Below are 18,964 nucleotides of genomic sequence, written 5' to 3'. Positions count from 1 at the left end.
GAAGGGCATGGGAGAATTCAGCTCACTCAGCACTGATGAAGCAGAGCCCGGTGTGGGGAAGGGGCTTGGGGCAGGTTGGCTGGGTAGGAGCAAAGCTCTGAGCCTCTGGAAGGCCACACAGGCCACCAGGAGGGTGGATGGAGCCTCTCCAGGGTCTGGCTGGTCCCTCCTGAGCCAGGACAGCCCCTCAGAGTGTGTCTGGCAGGGCTCAAGGGGTCAGCAGCCTCAAGATGCACTGAGTGGTTTAGGAGGAGGGCAAGGGAGCCTCTTCCTTCCAAGGCAACTCCCATCAAGGATTTTGATGGCTGAAGGAGCACAGGTTGTTGGCTCAGCCTGCTCCTGGGTGGAGGGGTGTCCTCAGCAGTGTACCCAAACTGTTTACTGTCCCCTTGCCCTCACCCCACAAGGGTGGCACAATTCCTGCAGTGGCCCCAGCATGTGGGGAAGATGCCTGGCACCTTCCAGCCCTGCTTGCACCTGCCTGCCTCCACCCATCCTCCAGAGGGAAGGAGGGAGCTGAAGTCTCCAGGGTGAGCAGCCCCATCGGCCCTGGCACCAAAACCCTTGCCAAAGGAAGGCCTTGGCATCTCCACACGTGTGCAACAAGCACTGGTGTCTCCTTGCAGCCACAGCTGGGGAAATACTGAGCTGCTTGTGCCATGGATGGGGCTTTTAATCATGTAAACCTGCAGGATTGTCCCCCTGCCCTGCCTCCAGCATAGCTCCTGCTGGAGGAGATGAGCTCATGGCTTTGGGAGTGAGGGGAACAAAGGCACCACGGTGATTTCTGATGGGTTCATACATTATAAAGCATTTATAAGAACACCTGCCTCTCCCCTCAGCAGCCCAGCACTGCCATGGGAGCTGCAGGATATTCACCAGCTCTCCATGTCCCAGCCTGCTGCCCTCCTGCTCTCCAGGGGAAAGCTCTGGTGGTGGTGGTGTGTCAATCCCTCTGCTTTTCTTCTCCCTCTGTGAGCTCTTTGATGTGGGGCCAGAGCAGGGGGAGTGTTCTCCTTTTTTTTCCTTTTCCTTTTCCTTTTCCTTTTCCTTTTCCTTTTCCTTTTCCTTTTCCTTTTCCTTTTCCTTTTCCTTTTCCTTTTCCTTTTCCTTTTCCTTTTCCTTTTCCTTTTCCTTTTCCTTTTCCTTTTCCTTTTCCTTTTCCTTTTCCTTTTCCTTCCCCGGGATGAAAGCAGCTGGTGGCTGAGTCCAGCACTTCCCAGCAGGAATGCTGGGCTGTGCCATGCAGGTTTCCTGCCCCTTTTGCCTCCCCTCTGCACTCTGGTGTTCCCACAGGGATGCTGGGTGGCCGTGGGCACAGCAGGAGATCTTTGAGCTGGTTCAGTAGTGCCACCATCACCCACAGGCTGTCTGTGCCACAGCCAAATCACTGATAACTGAGTGTCCAGCCCCAAAGCCATCTCTCTGAGTGCCATTGTGGCTTGTCCACAGCTCCCTGGGAGGCCACAAATCCTGAGAGAGGCTGTCTCCATTCATCCGTAGCTCTCCACATGGAAAGCTAATACATCAATCCATACACAGCATAAATAAAAAGCTGTAAATCTCCAAAGAGTTCAAATTAAATCAGCTGAAATAACAAGAACCACAACTAAAGACCCTGCTCGCCTTTGCCTGTCTCTGAGGAGTCATTTCACATTCACAGCAGTTGTGCAGAGCTGCCCAGGGGTGGTGGAAAGGTTGGTGGAGAGGTTGAGTGGCCGGTGTGGAGCCCTTGGTGTGCAAGGGCTGGCAGCATCTCCTTGTGCCCATTGGCACCAGGGCCTGGAAGCAAGAAGGACCCCTAGGTACTGCAAAATAACCTGGTGTGAGGCAGCTCAGGACAGAGGTCCCACCACAGAAGTGCTGCAAAGTTGAACTGTCACCTTTCCAGCACACCTCCCACGTGTTGGACTAACACACTGCCAGGGGCTGGGGTTAGTTTTATGTGTTTTAGGAAATGTTTTACCTACAGGCTTTGCCCATGGTGCTGAGCACTCTGTGTGCACATGGCAGGACTTGGCTCAGACAGGGGCAGAGGCTGGGTTACAGCCAGGGCCTTGGAGCCCTCCTTGGCTTGTCCAGTCAAGTGTCCTGCTGGCTTGCAGGAGATCTTGCACTGCAGTCCAGGCTCTTAATCAGTGGAGCTCTCAACAGAGGTGATTTAGCAGAATTGGGATGTGGCTTGCAGGTGGGTTCCCTTGGCCCACTGACCCCCACCACTCTGGCTAAGGAGCACCATGTGCCTTCATGCTGTGGCCCACTGTCCCACTCCATGCAGGTTCCTCTTGCAGCAGAGCTCTCTCTGTGTGCCTCCCACCCAAAATCTCCAGCAGGGAGGGCAGGAGGGGCTTCTGGATGAGTCCCTGCCTGGAGATGTGCCCCATGCTGAAGGGTACAACATGGTCTGCTCACCGTGCCTTCCACCCCAGGTCTGGGGTGGTGGGCAGCAGCTGCAGGGTCCCCATGCAGCTCCCCTGACACTTTCCTTACCTTCCTCCTCTCTCTTTTTCCATCTCTCTGCTGCTGGTGCTTGGTGGCTGCTGGGCTGGATCGCCGACAGGAATGCTTTGGGGTAACTATGGCGCTCGAGATCTTGTGGGATGCTGTTCCTGGGGATGCAGGGGGTGGGTGCAGGGGGATGTCAGTCTGTCCAGCACCTGGGCTGACCCTTAGCTGCATTTTCAGCACACTGCTCTGCAGGCACTCCTGAGGGCTGGAGGATCCCCCTCAGCAGGGGCCAGACACTGCAGGTGGGGTGTCCTTGGTGACAGCTTGTCAGCCCTCAGCCAGATGCCCCAGGCCCTCATCCAGGCTCTATTTCAAAGTGACTCCTAGGTCTGTCTGTACAGTTGCTTCCCATGCATGTGAGGGCTGTGCTCCTAGGGAGGACTATTAATTAGTGGTTTTGTTTACATCTCGTAATGATTAAGCCCATTATTGTACTCCCTGTTGCATTAACCCTCGCCAAGGAGCTGTGTAATTGGGAGCATCTGTTGTTGCAAGTAATTTCCTTGACGTTTTTCAAGGGTGCCTGGTGGATCCAAGCTGTGCCACCTTCGCCAGGACCTTGCTGCTCCACCCTGAGATCCAGTCTTAGTTAAAAGACAAGGAAAAAACCCCTCATATTTTGGTCGGGGAATAATCATCATATTCAAGAAATGAGGGTCATGATGGGGCTTTTCTAAAGAATTCTCCCTCAGCTGGCTTGGGGTGAAGGCAAGAGCAGCCCTGATCTGGAGAGACCTCAGAGACCCTTCCAAGAGTCCAACCCCTGTGCCTTGGGCAGGCACACCTTCCACCAGGTTGTTCAAGGCCCCTTATAACTTAGCCTGGAACACTTCCAGGGATGGGGCACCCACAGTTTCCCTGGCAATGTAGACCCCATTGAGTGAACCACCCTCGTTTTATTCTGAATTTCTTGCAACTGGTAGGAAACGGTTTGCAGGGGTGGTGACCTTTGCAAACAGCGTGTGCCTGAAGGAGGGAAGCAAACCTCCTTGTGCTGCCTGTGCCCTGCAAACCTCCTGGCACTGCTTCCCACAGCCAGGGCTTTGTTAAGGTCCCTGGAAGGGTGCTAATCCCGGGAAAGAGAGGATTCCCCTGTTTTCCATCCCTGCCGGCTGCTGGAGGAGCCGCGTTCAGGTGGGCTGAGCGCTCCGCAGTGCTTGTGCCCCTCCTGTTCCCATTCCCATCTCCACACGTGCTGAGGGGGTGTTGTGGGCAGTTCAGCTCCCCAGGGCACCCAGGTCTACAAGGTTATTGTCTCTCTGTTCCATTTTTGGGCGCGTGTGCCTCCCTCCGACGTGGCAGGACCAACAAGGGCCGGGATATCAAGACCATCAAGTCTCTCCGTGTGCTGCGGGTCTTGAGGCCCCTGAAAACCATCAAGAGACTGCCCAAGCTGAAGGTAACGAGCTCCATCTCCTGCCTTACATCCTGTGGGCCACCACAGTGATTTGCTTGTGAGCAATAAACAATTTGTTTTCAAAGCTTTTGGGGTGTTTTAGGAGCCCTGTCTGCAGCCACAGCACCCTTCAGGCTGCTTTGTGTCTGGAGGTGGAGTGAGATTTTAAAAGCAAGCCTGGACCACTGCAAGGTGTCCAGAAGTAGTTCCTCTGCCAGGGAAAGTGGGGCTTGAGTGGATAAAAGGGAGCAAAGCCCAGGTGTTCTTCTGAAAAATAGGCTGCCCTGGTTTTGGATAGCTCAAATCTCTTTCCAAAGTTTTTGATCTTTCCCACCAGAGCAGGTCACAAACAGCTCTGGGTTTTGTGTGCTCTGCTGCCACGGTGTTGCACTGGAGAGGGATTTCCCATCTCAATAATGGGATTAATTCTGCATCACAGGTAGGATTATGAATTTCCCTACCCTAGCTGATGTGGTACAGAGCCAAAAAAGAGTATGAGACCAAGGAAGCCCTTTTTTTACTTGTAAGTGGTTCGGCTGATTGATGAGACCCAGGGTGGCACAGGGATAAGGACAATCCCCACTTGAAGTGCTGTGAGAACCAGGGCTGAGAGCACTAAGGAACGTGCTGCTGTGGCAGGCAGAGGTATTTGCTCTGCCTTGTTATTCGGGGTGATTCGAAACCATGAAGTGCTCACTAATTAGTCTTGAGTGCTGCTAATTGCATCATTAGGATGGTCCCCTGTCTGCTTCCCTGGTTGCAGAGAACACTGAGGATACAAATATCCGTCCCTGGTGCTGTCTCAGGGGCTGCATGGTGCCTACACGTGTGCTGTGGGCACTCTGGGTGTTAACCTCATTCACAAAACACCTTTTGGCCTGGGAGAAGGCCCAGCTCTTTCCCTCTTTCCCCAGCAAGCAGCATGGTCTTGGTGCTGCCCTCTGCCAGGGCTGTGGCTTCCCCAGGGTGAGCTCTGCCCTCCCTTTCAGGCTGTTTTTGACTGTGTTGTGACATCTCTCAAGAACGTCTTCAACATCCTCATTGTCTACAAGCTCTTCATGTTCATCTTCGCCGTCATCGCCGTGCAGCTCTTCAAGGGGAAGTTCTTCTACTGCACTGACAGCTCGAAGGACACGCAGAAGGACTGCATGTAGGTGCCCTGTGCAGCAGGTCTGGTGCTGCTGGCCCCCCTGGCGAGGGCAGGGTGCTGGGTTGTGTCTGCTGTGGCTCCCCATTAAGTCCTTGGCTTGCTCCTGGGGACAGCATGGGCTGAGCCCTGTCCCCAGTGATGGGTCCCATCCTTCTATGGGGTGCAGAGCCCTTCATTTGCTCCTGTTCTTTCCTCCTTCTCTCTTCTGTTTTACTTTCCCCCTTATCCAGATTCTCCCCAATTTCTCCCTGCGGGAGGAGAGCTGACCTCCCCCCCATACCCACGCTGCCCCCAGGGCTCAAACCCACCTTCCCATACTCTGGCAACCCAAAAACCCAAGGTCACTCCTCCCTCCCAACCTTGCAGAGGGAACTACGTGGACCATGAGAAGAACAAGATGGAGGTGAAATGCCGGGAGTGGAAGCGGCACGAGTTCCACTATGACAATATCATCTGGGCTCTGCTCACCCTGTTCACCGTGTCCACCGGCGAGGGGTGGCCCCAGTGAGTATTCTGCTGGGTTTGTCCCCTTGAATAGGGTGCTCACATCCCTGTTGGGGTGGTTGGGTTGCACCCAGTGGGACTGAGAGAGGAGCTGCTGGGCAGGGAGGTGGAGAGCATAACAAATTATACCAGCACAAAAGAGCTTTTAGCCCCACTGTGAGGCTGGGGCAGTGGCTGGGGCTGGCTTCTTCCTTAGGGAGTGAATGATGGATAATTTCTTCTGTGTGGCCTGGAGATATATTTTAGGTCAATCTTACGGATAACGATAGAACTGGGCCTCTCTAAATGCTCCTGTGAGTTTGGGCAGTATTTTTTGAGCGCAGGAAAATCCATTTTCCATCAGGGATGCGGCAAAGCGCTGTAAAACAAGCTGTAGCCATTTAGAAGGGTCATCCATGAAAGCAGATTAGGACAGAGCTTTACCTTGTCGCAATACAATGCAGGGACAGACAGAGCTGGGTCCCACTGGAAGTGGTGGATGTATCCCTGGTTGCTTTTCTTCACCTCTCTGCCCACAGGGTGCTGCAGCACTCGGTGGATGTGACGGAGGAGGACCGCGGGCCCAGCCGCAGCAACCGCATGGAGATGTCCATTTTTTATGTCGTCTACTTCGTGGTCTTCCCCTTCTTCTTCGTCAACATTTTTGTGGCTCTCATCATCATCACGTTCCAAGAGCAAGGAGACAAAATGATGGAGGAGTGCAGCCTGGAGAAGAACGAGGTATGGTCTGGGGATGGGAAATGAGGACGTTTCCATGGGGTTTTTAGCAATTTGGGAGCTATTGCAAAGGTGAGAAACCCGTGAGCCAGCTGCCTTTCCAGATGATGGAGGAAAGCACTGTGCCAGCCAGCACCCCCCAGGTGTCCGTGGGGCCTGATGGGTGCTATTTTGTTGCAGAGGGCCTGCATTGACTTCGCCATCAGCGCCAAGCCCCTGACGCGGTACATGCCCCAGAACAGACACACCTTCCAGTACCGCGTGTGGCACTTCGTGGTGTCCCCGTCCTTCGAGTACACCATCATGGCCATGATAGCGCTCAACACCGTGGTGCTCATGATGAAGGTGAGCTGCTGGTCTGAGTGAGGCTGTAGGATCCTCAGGGTGGGAGCAGACGGTGTGTTGGTTGTGGAGATGCCTTGAGACAGCGTCCATGTGTGATTCCCTTGGCACAGCCGCTTGGAACAACACAGGACCTCAACTGGAGGTGTCACTTTTTCTAAAAGAAACAACCCAAATTATTTAGACCTCTCAACTACAGCAGCAGATCTGGATTTCCTCTGTGTTCCCTTCTTAGAAGAAGTAGCATTTGCCCTGGGAGGGGTGTGGAGAGAGTAAGGAGGAGATGTTCTTGATGCCCCCAGGGCGAGGAACACAAACCACCACAGGCTTGTCCTGAGGGAGGGGTGAAGAAAGGAAGGAATTCTGGAGGCAGCCAGGGCAGCAAACATAGGCCATGTCAGGTCTGTGCTGGGACAGTCATCAGCCAAGAGGCTGGCAGGCCCCCTCCTGGCTAGTGCTGTCTCTGTTTCCATCAGTACTATTCTGCTCCATACACCTATGAGCTGGCCCTGAAGTACCTGAACATTGCCTTCACCATGGTGTTCTCCTTGGAGTGTGTCCTCAAGATCATCGCTTTCGGCTTCCTGGTGAGTGCCTGCTCCTGTTTTTTATGAGCTTTTAATTTGGACTTCAGCAGTGCACACATCACAGAGGGAAGGTGTTAATGCTGTGAGATTGCTGCTACTTATTTTTTACCCTGCTTTTGGGCTGGAATGCTTTGGTTCTCATTGCATTTCCCAGTGCTGGATGCTTCTGGGAGAAGCCACGCTGCTGCTTTACTTCTTGCCTTATGCTCTGTTCCTGAGCCATTCATGTTCTGTGCTGCTGCTCTGTTAGAGCCCACTGCTGCTGCACATGCTGGTGGCTGTGCTCCCTTGTCCCCACGAGTCAGGAGGTGGTGGTTCACTTCTGTCCTTGGGCTGTACCAGCTGGACCAGACCTGAGCAGCAGTGAGACCTTCCCGACTGATTCACAGTCCTCAAGCTCCCAGCTGCTCATTTGGGGTCTGAAACCACGGGACTGCTTTTTCTTCAGCTAGTCTTTGCTGCTTATGGGAGACAAAGCCCACTATCAGGAGGGTTTCTAGCCGCCCTCCTTGCACCCAGTAGCACCAGTCACGGTCATGTTTGGTCTTTTACCAGCTGCTGCACAAAAACCAGGGGCTGAGATGTGTCCAGTGAAGAGGAGGGCAAAGCAGCCTCCTGGCTGTGAGGGTCAATGTACCAAGCTGTTGCAGCCTGACCTAGGCTGGGGCTGCTTTTCCTGCTCCCATTTGCCAGGGTGGTCTGTTGGATGCATGAATCATCTCCCAGCAGAAGCTGCTTGCTGCAGACATGCTCAGGTCTGCCACTGTCTCAGACACAGGACGGTGTTCCGGACCGTGGCTGCATACAAATGGGCTGTGAGGTCTCCTCCACTGTCCATGAGCAGCTTTGGCCTGTGGCCCAGCACCCTTCAGACCTGCTATCCCTGAGCTCAAATCCACATTCCCTCTCTCCCTGTTTCTTTTGCAGAATTATTTCCGGGACACCTGGAACATCTTTGACTTCATCACGGTCATCGGCAGCATTACAGAGATCATCCTGACGGACACCAAGGTGCAGCAGGGGCTGGGAGCAGGGGTGTGGGGTGGTGGTGGGGGCTCCCCCCTCCCTCTGACCCTCTCATCTCCTCCTCCCAGCTGGTGAACACCAGCAGCTTCAACATGAGCTTCCTGAAGCTTTTCCGGGCTGCTCGTCTCATCAAGCTGCTCCGCCAGGGCTACACCATCCGCATCCTGCTCTGGACGTTTGTGCAGTCCTTCAAGGTCAGTCTCAGTGCCCTGGCCTCTTCCCAGGCCACAGGGATGTGGTGCTGCTTCCCAAGGCCTTGTAGGATGGATCAGCGCAGCTCACCTGCGTGTTTTGTACTCCTCTGGGGCTGGACCTGTGATAGATGAGATGACTCATCTGCTTCTCTTGCAGGCGCTCCCCTATGTCTGCCTCCTGATTGCCATGCTTTTCTTCATCTACGCCATCATTGGGATGCAGGTGAGACGTGCCCGTGTGTGTCCCCCTGGCACAGACGGTGACACCAGCACGTCCCCAGTATTGCACACAGGAGCGAGCCTTGAGCCTGCCTGTCCTTGCTGCGCCCACTCACAGTGCCAGGAAGGTGCTGACATGGAGCAGCTTCTTTGGGAGCTGCAGGGCCACATGCCCTGAGGAAACTGTCATGGGCTGGTTCAGTCAAGCTGCACAACTGCCTTCCCGACTGGTGGCTTTGGAGATGTGACCTCAGGGGCTCAGCTGGGTGTCTGCCATCCATCTTGTCCCTGTAGCTGCACCACTGGCAGTCTGTTTGGGTGTCACATTTAGGACCCTGCCCTGCCCTCCCAGCTGGTGGGGGGGTCTGCAGAGCACAGGGAGGTTCAGCTTTGTCAGCTCCAGCTGGTGAATAAGAGGCATGTGAGCTGATCCCCGCACGTGCCGCGGGGCTGGCTCGCCTCTGCTGTGACTAAATCCCACGCTGGGGATGTGACAAAGCGTCCTCGACGACAAGCACTGAGGATGTGGAGCTGCCCAATGAGCTGCCTCAGTTCCCAATGCCTCACAGGAGCTGATTTTGGGGTGACAGAGGCCCCTGGCTTGTGCAGCTTGGCAGTGCCATGGCTGGTTTTTGCCACCCTGTCCTACACACCTCAGCACCGGCTCCAGGTGTTCTCCTAAACAGCCACCATCTGACTCAGCCCCTCTCCCTGCCGGGTGGTAGTATTAAATTTATTTATTTATTTTTAATTTTTTTTTATTTCAACACCATTGTGAACAAATCCCCAAGCAGTAAAGTCTGTGGGTGTTATTTGAGCAAAATAGCTGGAGGCAGAAAATATTCTACAATTACACATTCCAAAAAACCTGTACAGGGAAAAAATACTCTGCAGTTGGTGTATTTTTAGGTTCAGGGAAAGGGGAATAAATATTTAACAGTATTAACAGCACATTTTTCCAATTTGAGGCACTTTACGAATGTTCAGTATGTCTTACCGCAGCCTTGGCTGAGGGTTGTTGTTGGAATATTGTCCATAGCTTGATCTTTGTTGCCTCTCTTGGCCCTGGGGGTGGTGGGGTCTGTCTCTCCCTCCCTGAGCCAGCAGGCTGTTTGCAGTGCCTGGCTCCAGATCACAGACCACTTCTCCACCAAGGGAAGAGCTCCTGGGAGTGTCCAGGACTGTCCAGCACCCAGCCAGGATGGTGGCACTTTGTCCCTGGGGTCGCTGGGTGCCACTTGGTGCTCAGATGGCACCGAGGGATGGATGTGGAATGGTTGCACTCAGTTGATCCCAGGCCCTCCATGCTCCTGTTTCCATGGCAGCTCAGCCTCTCGCAGCCTTTGCCACCCACAGCAAATCCCTGCCAAGGAGGGGAGAGTCTCCTTCCCCGATGGCTGCCTGGCACCAGCTCCTTGGCACGCTGGCTGTGCACCAGCCTGTGTTTGCTGGGGCACTTTTCTGCAATCACAGACTCAGAGGATGCTTTGGGTTGGAAGGGACTTTAAAGGGCACCTTGTCCAACCCTGTGGCAGGGATGTCTTCAGCTAGATCAGGTTTCTCAGAGCCCTGTCCAACCTGACCCTCAACGTTTTCAGGGATGGCAGTGTGAACGTGCAGCTGCTTCCCTGGCTGACGATCAGCCTGAGGAGCTGAGCCCTTTCTCTACCTTCTGCAGGTTTTTGGCAATATCAAACTAGATGAGGAAAGCCACATTAACCGGCACAACAACTTCCGCAGCTTCCTGGGCTCCCTCATGCTGCTCTTCAGGTGAGCAGCCATGGGAGATGCTCCTCATGGCAGAGGTTTAATTCGGGCAGGGGGTGGTGAGGTTTCTCCTGGGGGCATCCGCGCCACCACGAGCTGCTGACGGGCTGTGTTGGGGACAGGAGTGCCACTGGAGAGGCGTGGCAGGAGATCATGCTGTCCTGCCTGGAGGGCAAAGGCTGCGAGCCGGACACCACGGCCACGTCCGGGCAGAACGAGAACGAGCGCTGCGGCACCGACCTGGCCTATGTCTACTTTGTGTCCTTCATCTTCTTCTGCTCCTTCCTGGTGAGCTGCCCCCTCTGAGGGCTCTGGGCATCCCCCTTGTCGGCACCCCAGCCATCAGGTCATCTTCCACCCCCTTCCCACAATCACTCTTTCTTCTCTCTCCCTTTCTCTGCTCCCTCTCCTTTCTCCCCGCCTTTCCCCCTTTCATTTAGATGCTCAACCTGTTTGTGGCAGTCATCATGGACAACTTTGAATACCTGACACGGGATTCCTCCATCCTGGGCCCTCACCATCTGGATGAGTTTGTCCGGATCTGGGCAGAGTATGACCGAGCAGCGTGGTATGTAGATAGCTCCTTGTCTCCCAAGCAACCTCTCAGAGCTGGTTTTAAACCAGGGTCTCTGTTCTCCTGCTGGAACTGCAGCTCTCAGTGAAGTCTGGGATAGTCAGGGATGTGCTGCTGTCACCAGTGGTCATTACAAGGTCAGCAGCCTGTTCCTGCACTGGTTGGTGGCACAGGCGTCTTGGGCGATGTTCAGTTTGCCATGGGGTGTTCATCCTGAGTGCTGGACGTTCCTGCTCTTCCTCTCCTCCCTACCCAGCAGGCAGATCCCTCCTTCTCAGCCTCCTTTTCCATCCCCATGCACCAGCTGGGAGCCTGTGCCCTGAGACTGGCTCCATCCCTTGTCCCCCAGCACCCACAGCTCCTGATAAGAGCAGAGCTGAGCGGGGCTCGTTCCCACCCGTGGGAATCTGCTGGGCTCCTGCCAAACCCCCTGCACAGGACATTGTTTGGGGCTGTGTCCTGTGCTGGCCAGCCCACTCACCCCTCTGGACATCAGAGGGCTTTGTCTCTGCACTCCTGCCCTTGCTGATGAGGACCTTGGAGAGCAGGGCTCCCATTTGGAGGCAGCAGCCTGTTCCCAGCAGTGGGATGGGCTCACAGGGCTCACACCCAGACTTTGGCTCTGCTGCTGCTGCTGCTGCTGCTGCTGCTGCAGAGACCTTGCTCTCCACTGCTCCCCCTCCTCGGGTGGTCCCAAGCACCCCTAGAGCAATGGGGGACTCTTGGCAGCTTTGGGAATGTGCTTGCCCTTCACTCAGCCCCTGCACCACCAGAGTGCCTCGTGTGGCCCCTTCCAGAGCCCAGGGACCCTTTGAAGCTGTGATCCACCACTGCCAGGGAGCCTGTGGCCATCTTAACTCAAGAGCCCTTGGCAACCACACACACTCCTTTTGGAGACTCGAATTTCCCCCCATGTCCTGCCCTCCTGAGACCAGCCCCAGCCAAGGTATTTTTTTATGCCCAGTGTCCGCTCCAACCAGAGAAAGGAGAGGAGGTGGAGCAGTGAAACACCCACCTGCTCGCTGTGGGTCGGGTTTCTTCATGCCAGGCACTTGATTCACCCTCACTGCCCGTGGTGGTGGCCTCGGTGTGCAGGAGCCACAGTAAAACAAGCCTGAGCTGTCCTGTCCTTGCCATACGCCCCTCTGATTCCTGAGCAAGCCATGCTTGTAGCCAGTGACCAGGGGGCACAGGGGACAGTGGTGGCAGCCCTGGCCTGGTGCCGGGGTGAGTACACGGGTGAGTACATCCCAACAGCTCCCACCACACCCGACAGCGGCACCACCACACGGAGCTCTCGTGGGGACAGCATCCAGCACCAGGGGGGAGCAGGGATGGGCTTTGTCCAGATGGTTGGGTTCTGTTTGGTCCTTCATCTCTGGCCAGTGATGGAGAGGGGATGGGAGAAGAGCAAGGAGAAGGAAACCAGAGGCAAAGGCGCTGGGTAGGACGGCACCTCCGCCCTTTGCCTCCCCGCGTGGTTTCCCTCCAAGCTTGTCCGAGGATGCCCAGGAGGCTGCAGCAGCTGCACCTCAGCACTTCCACCCCATGCAGTCCTGCTTCCCAAAGGGCTGGAGCAGAGTGGGGAGCTCAGCATCCTGCACCCCCTCCTGCCAGCTCCTTGCCTCGGCTGCTTCCTTGTGTCCATGGAGCGGGAGGATACGGCCGTATCCTGGGATGGCTGCACCGGCTCTGGGCTTCCGTGGGAGGAAAGGGGCGTGTGTTTGGGAAGGTTTGCTTCTAATAATGTGCACCTGTGGCAGAGCTGGGCTGGTGGTCGGAGCACAGGACTGGACTCGAGAGCCCCAGGTGCCACAGCCAGCGGCTGGTCACATTATCCCTCCCTGTCTCAGGTTCCCCAGATCTTGGAGGCACAAGTGGCTCAGCTGCCATCCTCACTGGGACCTCATGGCCTCAGAGAGCTGGCTGAGTGAGGACAGGGGCTCTGGTGACGTGATGGGGCACAACTCCATGGGTTAGAACTCCCCCCAGCTGCAGGCTCACCCTGTCCAAAATCCCCCTCCCTCCAGGCGCAGGGGTCAGGGGCATGGTGAGGAAGGGTCATGACATGGTGTCCACCAGCAAAACTGTCCTTCTCCAGGGTGAGGAGATACGAGCCAGCTCTCATGGTGGAAAAGGCAGTAGCTGATGCTCACAGCTTTCTCCTCCCTGGGTCTGGCAGAGCCAGAAGGAGAAGAGCTGTGTTCTGCTGGGGGTCTTGCCCCACAGATGGCCCCAGTGCCCCCCCGTTAAGCTCTCCATCATCCCCTGCACCCTCTCAGTGTCCTATTAACCCACCTGTGCTTCCTTTGCAGCGGCAGGATCTCGTATAAGGATATGTACAAATTAGTACGGGTGATCTCGCCTCCTCTGGGCCTAGGAGAGAACTGCCCCTACAGGGTGGCGTGCAAGGTTTGCCTCCCAGTCCTCCGCCACAACCTGGCCACGGGACACACCATCCACCCCTCCTTCCCCCGCTCCACTGCCACCCGCCTCCCCAGGGAACCCTGACCTTGCTTTCCTTCGAGTTTAAAGAGGTCCACTGCCTCCCAGAGCCAGCAGCTGTTCCCCTCCAGGGGAGGCATCAGGGGGGGCTCAGAGCCTGCTGGGAGGGTGGGTTTGGACAAATTGTGCGCTCCAGCCAGACCCCTGCCCCAGTTCCACCGCTGCAGAGAGCCCTGAGGGGCGCCAGGCCGAACGCCACTGCCCCTGCTCGACTTCCCAAAGCACCTCCCATGGGACAGAGAGGATTTTGGGAGGGTTTGCTCCTCAGGAAGGAGGATGTTGGGGTCTTTACTGCTGTTTTGCACAGTGAGGGCTGGGGGAGGATGAGGAGGCCAGGGTGATGCCCCTGTCCCTGGGGGATGCTGTGCTGTACCAAACAGCCCTGTGCTCAAGTGTGGCACTTTGGAGGACAAACAACCGTGTCTCTGAGGAGCAGAACTCCTGCTAGCCTTGCACATAGCTTGCTGGATCTGCCTGGGAGATGGTGACACCACGGCACACCTCTGGAGCCTGGCAGCTCCTCTCCCTTGAGCTCAGTTCCTGGCTGCTGGCCATGAGTCCAGGGCAGCGACTGGGTCTCCTTGGTCTCTCTGACTTGAAGGGATTTCTTTTTTCAAATTTTATTTTGGGGTGACAGTTGAGCAAAATCCTGCACCTGCCACATTCTCTGAAGTGCCATGACACCTTTGTCTGTGCCCAGGGCACAAAAGGCTGAATTACAGAGCTTGCTCTTCCTTCTGCATCCCTCACGGTGTCTGAGGCGTACGAGGGAACTCAGACAACCCCAGCCCTTGCTCGTGCCTCTGCAGAGGAGGAGGGCTCCTTGCTGCAGCGTGCTTCTGGAAACATCAGAAAGGCTTTTCTTCCAGATGGCACTCCTGGAACAGCTCTGTCACCCTCCACAGCTGGACATGGGGACGGTTTTGCCAGAGGCAAAGCAGCGCAATGAAGACAAGGCTTCTTTTGATGATTGGTCATCTCATTTAGGAAGATGTGTTTAGGAACAGGAGATTTCTTGCAAGAATCTCAGATGGGTCATCTGTTCCAGGAAGGGCTCCTTGGAGTCTTTCCACTCTTCCCTGCTGCTGCATCCCTGGCAAAAGGTGGCAGCTTGCTCAGGTCCCTGCAGGCAAAAGACTCCTTCAGGAGGAGTGGTGAGCCCTTCTCAGCAGGGCTCCACTGGCAGATGCTGCTCTCCTAAGCTGGATCACCTGGGGCTCAGAGGGGGACTGTAATGCTTCCTTGGAGAGGGAGTCTTGGAGTGATGGGATTTCTGCTGACTGTGGATGGGCAGAACAGTGCAGGTGGATAAACTCAAGGAAATGCAGAAGCAGAGAACAGCTTCTGTTGTCCTGTGGGGGAGACCATCCCCATCTCTACCTTGTGTTACCTTGGTCTCCTCTTCCCTGTGCAAGAGATATTTCAAGAACATGAGATTTTCAGGGGTTCCTATTGCTCTGGAACAATTCCCAAAAGATGTAAAAAAAAAAAAAAAAGTCCATGTGGTTGTTGCATCTTGCCAGATCTCAAAATGCTAAGTCAGCTTGCACACCCTTCAGTTCAGTGAGCTTGCCCTGCCTGTCAGGTGAATGCTCCACAGATAATATCCCTGTGGCCATCACCTTTTCCTGAATCTACTCTCACAGAACTCCTGGTGCTCCCTTCCTAACAGCCTGTGTGGCACAGTACTTATTTCCTAACCACAGGAGGACAAATGTCCTGTCTCCCACATTTCCTTCTCTGCCATCACAGGCTTCTCTCAGGGCCAAGCCATTAATCCCTGGTGATTTTGCAGGCCACCTTGTGCTGTAGGCGTGGGTCACATCTCTGCCCAGACAGGTGGATGGGTCAGATCCTCCATCCTGGATGTGCCCGTTCTTGGACCAGCTCCTGGAGTCATCCTGCTCAGATGGATGTCATTCCACATGCCTGCCTGTGCTTCAGTCTGTGGGGAAGTGGTGTCTGGGCACAGAAAGCTCCAAGATCCCTGCTCTGAGGAGCAGCAAAGTGTGCAGTTCTCTCGTGATCCATCTTGGTCACTGATGCAAAGTCTTCCTTTCATGGATTCTGTTCCTCCTTCATTGTGTGGAGTGTGAAAGGCAGTGCCTGTTTTGTGCTGGGTTCCCCAAAATTCCCCCTGCCAGGAAGGATGGCTGGAAGATCTCTGACTTGCTTCCTTTTTTTCACTGAATTCATGCATGAAAACTGTAGTCATCTCACCCTGAGTTGGTGGGCATCCAGCTCTGCCAAGGTGCTGACTCCTGGGTATTTCCTCTTGATCATCCTGCTTTTCATTCTCCAGTGTTGTTACCAACCATCTTTTGGGTGTGACTGGCCCAGCCCGTTCTGTGCCTGCACCCCGAACAGCTCCTGTCACCAGTTCTGTTCACGTCTGAAAAGTCAGGACTTATCTTGGTAGGACCCTTTCTGACTGGGGGGCTGCTTCCAAACACTGAGAAGAAGAGATCTTGTCTCCCTTTTCCATGCTGCTCTGAGCACATTATAGGGAAGAAGCCAAGATCCCGTGGGGGTGCTTGCTTTTTTTTGGCAGTGCCCTCTCTCCCAGGGCACCCCAGCTGAGATGGGCTCCTGTCCAGCAGCGAGGGTCGATGCCTTTGGTGCCACTGACCATCTCGAATCAGGCTGGGAGCCTGGCACGAGGGGAAGAAGAGGTGACCAAGCCCAGGATGATCCCTGGGAGATGTGGACGTGCAGAGAGAGGGAGACACGGCCCAGCCACCCCAGCCTGGCAGAGGGCAGTCCCAGGTGGCCCGTTTTTGGTGGCATTCCTTGCTCAGCAACCCCAGGCAGGTCCTTACGGAGCAGAGGAGTGCAAGGAGAGGGGGGTGGGTCCGGCCCTAACTGCTCCTGTGGGAAACCCAAACGAGCCCCAATGTTGGAAGGCCCAAACAGCTGCCTCTGCTGAGACTCTTTAAACTCCAACCTGGTGGAACTTGCAGCCGCATGCGGGAGAGAGCCAGGGCGGGAGCATGGCATGCCCGACTTTTCCTCCCGGTTTTTTTTTTCCAGCCGATTCAGCATGCCTTTTGCACTGGTGCATGGTGGGAAAGTGGTCCATCCGCAGAGCCAGACGGAAGCAACTGGGCATCTTCCTTTGACAAGTGACCCTGGCCCACTGCCTTCTATGCAAGATGCTGCCTCCCAATTGCATAGACCCCACGAGCTGGGGATACACAGCCTTTGGCTATGGGTTAGGTGGCCATGCCAAGCAATACCAGGCACCCCCCCGGGAGGGAAGACGCTCCGGAGGCCACAGAGCACCGTGGTGCAAACCACTCTTATCTCAAATAACCCATGGCTCGAGTGCCGTGTATCTGATTTATACCACTCGCACACAGCCCTGGAACCTGTGGGACGAGGTGGGGGCTGCTGGAGGGCTTTAGGAGAGGGGTTGAGACCAGAGGAGTCGTCCCAGGCTGGTAGCGAGACAGGCGCTTGAGGCCAGCAGCAGAGAGGAGAGGGGTGAGTTGCTTTCCGCCAGCATTCCTGGGTCTGTGTGAGCAGTGCTATAAATCCACATCAGGACAGTCTCTCACGTATGATTTGCCTTGATTAACGGGTTTCCTATTCTTTTCCTGTTTGTCCGTTTGTTTTTTGTTTTGTTTTTGTTTTGTTTTGTTTTGTTTTCTCTCCTGTTTTTCCTGTACTATTTTTCGTTTGTACGTTTTTCCGCTCTCTGGGAATGCCTCCTCTCTCTGCATCTCCCTCCCTCCCCTTCCCCCTCCATGAGCAGTGGCCGAATCCATTACACTGAGATGTATGAAATGCTGACTCTTATGTCACCACCGCTAGGCCTCGGCAAGAGATGTCCTTCCAAAGTGGCCTATAAGGTAGATCAACCCTTCCTTCTCCGGGGGTTAGAGCCCAGCAGGAGCCGGGGCACCTGCGGGAGGTGGGACTGGGGAAGCTGGGGAGTCGTTGGGGTGCCCAGAGTGTGTTTGGCTCACTCCTGAAGAGCCTGGTGTGCCCACAAGACCACGCTGGCTGGGCTGCACTGAGCTGCCGTGGTCACTCGCAGCTCCAGGGGAAAAGGAGGGGCAGGATCAGCTGTAGTGTGGAAGTGGGAGAGCTGTGAGGTGAGGTGAGGTGAGGAGCAACCCTGTAGCACAGTTAGGAGGGTGAGCTGTCCTCAGGAGTTCATCCCCAGGGGTTTGGAGCCATCCTCATCCCAGCCAGTGCAGCAGCCCTTGGAGATGGGGAGCAGGTGGGCAGTGGGGACAAATCCCAAATCCCGCAGGAGCAGGCCTGCCATGTTTGAGGAGGCAGGACCAGCAGCAGGGGCTATCCCAGAGATGTCTTGGGAAAGGCAAAGCCAGGGGCCTTCCACAGGCAGCTCTGAGCTGTCCCACCCAGCGTGGTGGCCGTCAGTCAGGTCCTGGCTGCGTAGGCACGGATCAGGAGCGTGGGAAGCCATGGAGGATGTGCTGTAGGACTGCCTGGCTTTCTGGGGCCACCAGCTGCCAGGACAGGGCCCAGAGCTACAGGAGGATTATTGTCCTGGAGGAAATTAGGGATTTTTCTTGGCCTTTTAGCAGGGCTAGCACAAAGGGATTCCTGCACACTTCCAAACACGCTTCCACCCTCCCCGACTCTCGCGTGTTTGTTCACACAAGCATACATCCACCATCACACTCTTCCAGGGGGGAAAAAAGGGAGCTTGAAAGCAGGAAAGGGATGTGAGAAGCTGGGTGAGAAGGAATGGGCAGGGAAGGGCTGACCCAAGGTATTCACAAAGCAAAATATACTCTCTGGAAAGTGGATCTGGTCACTTCGGTTTGCACCCCGCCTGCCCAGGGTGGGGAAGGAGCATGGCGTGTCTAACCTGCCTTGGTTGCCCTTTTCTCTTTCCTTCTGCACTTTCTCTACCCTCCCCTTCCCTTCCTTTCCTTCCCCACCCATGGATAATTTGGACCCCTGCATGTGCTGGCAAACTTCATCTCTGAAAGACGCAAAAAGGGAGTGCCAGGATGTAGCATGCTAGAGGAATCCAGCCGATCTGAAGTCCCTGAAGGTTAGGGACCCTCCTCTCCCCTGCCCCAGCTGGGAAGGGTTGAGAGCTGGAAAGCCAAACCACCCGGGAACGGAAACCTGAGCCCATCTCCCCCTCCCGCACATCCCACGCCCGCATCCCCCATGGATCGGGTGTGTCTTCCCTAAAGTGCCAGGGGGTGCAGTGGCAGCCCCGGTGCCGTGGGGAGGGGGGCTCAGGGGCCGTTCCTGGGGTGCAGGAAGAGCCCTGGAAGGCAGTGAGCCGGTGTCCTGGGGTGGAAGGAGCCGGGGAGGCGGGGGGGGCGGCGGGGTGATCCTTGCCCTTCTTTTTTGGCTGTGCTGTTTTGACACTCTTTGTTGCTTTTTATTTTTTCTTTTTATTATTTTTTTAATTTCGATTATTTTTTTCCCCTTTTGTTTAATGTTTAATTTCTTTTCCTCCAGCCTGGTCGATGTGTTTTTCGA

The 18,964-nt window shown here is 55.4% G+C and overlaps 1 protein-coding gene across 1 annotated transcript in view; it reads left to right on the top strand.

Moving 5' to 3' along the window:
• The window catches only part of LOC130256350 (voltage-dependent R-type calcium channel subunit alpha-1E-like), a 95,754-nt gene that overhangs the window by 63,839 nt on the left and 12,951 nt on the right, over positions 1-18,964 (top strand). Inside the window, exons 27-39 of the mRNA XM_056497897.1 lie at positions 3,811-3,907; positions 4,894-5,054; positions 5,421-5,558; positions 6,077-6,278; positions 6,456-6,620; positions 7,094-7,204; positions 8,132-8,215; positions 8,299-8,424; positions 8,582-8,647; positions 10,322-10,413; positions 10,533-10,698; positions 10,851-10,978; positions 13,300-13,396. Of these exons, the coding sequence (XP_056353872.1) occupies positions 3,811-3,907; positions 4,894-5,054; positions 5,421-5,558; positions 6,077-6,278; positions 6,456-6,620; positions 7,094-7,204; positions 8,132-8,215; positions 8,299-8,424; positions 8,582-8,647; positions 10,322-10,413; positions 10,533-10,698; positions 10,851-10,978; positions 13,300-13,396 (1,633 nt within the window). The remainder of the gene's footprint in view (positions 1-3,810; positions 3,908-4,893; positions 5,055-5,420; positions 5,559-6,076; positions 6,279-6,455; positions 6,621-7,093; positions 7,205-8,131; positions 8,216-8,298; positions 8,425-8,581; positions 8,648-10,321; positions 10,414-10,532; positions 10,699-10,850; positions 10,979-13,299; positions 13,397-18,964) is intronic.

The sequence above is a fragment of the Oenanthe melanoleuca genome, chromosome 8, assembly GCF_029582105.1.
Source record: "Oenanthe melanoleuca isolate GR-GAL-2019-014 chromosome 8, OMel1.0, whole genome shotgun sequence".
NCBI classification, from domain to species: Eukaryota; Metazoa; Chordata; class Aves; order Passeriformes; family Muscicapidae; genus Oenanthe; species Oenanthe melanoleuca.
Note: the sequence above shows the minus strand (reverse complement) of the source record. Positions and strands in the feature narration are given on the sequence as shown.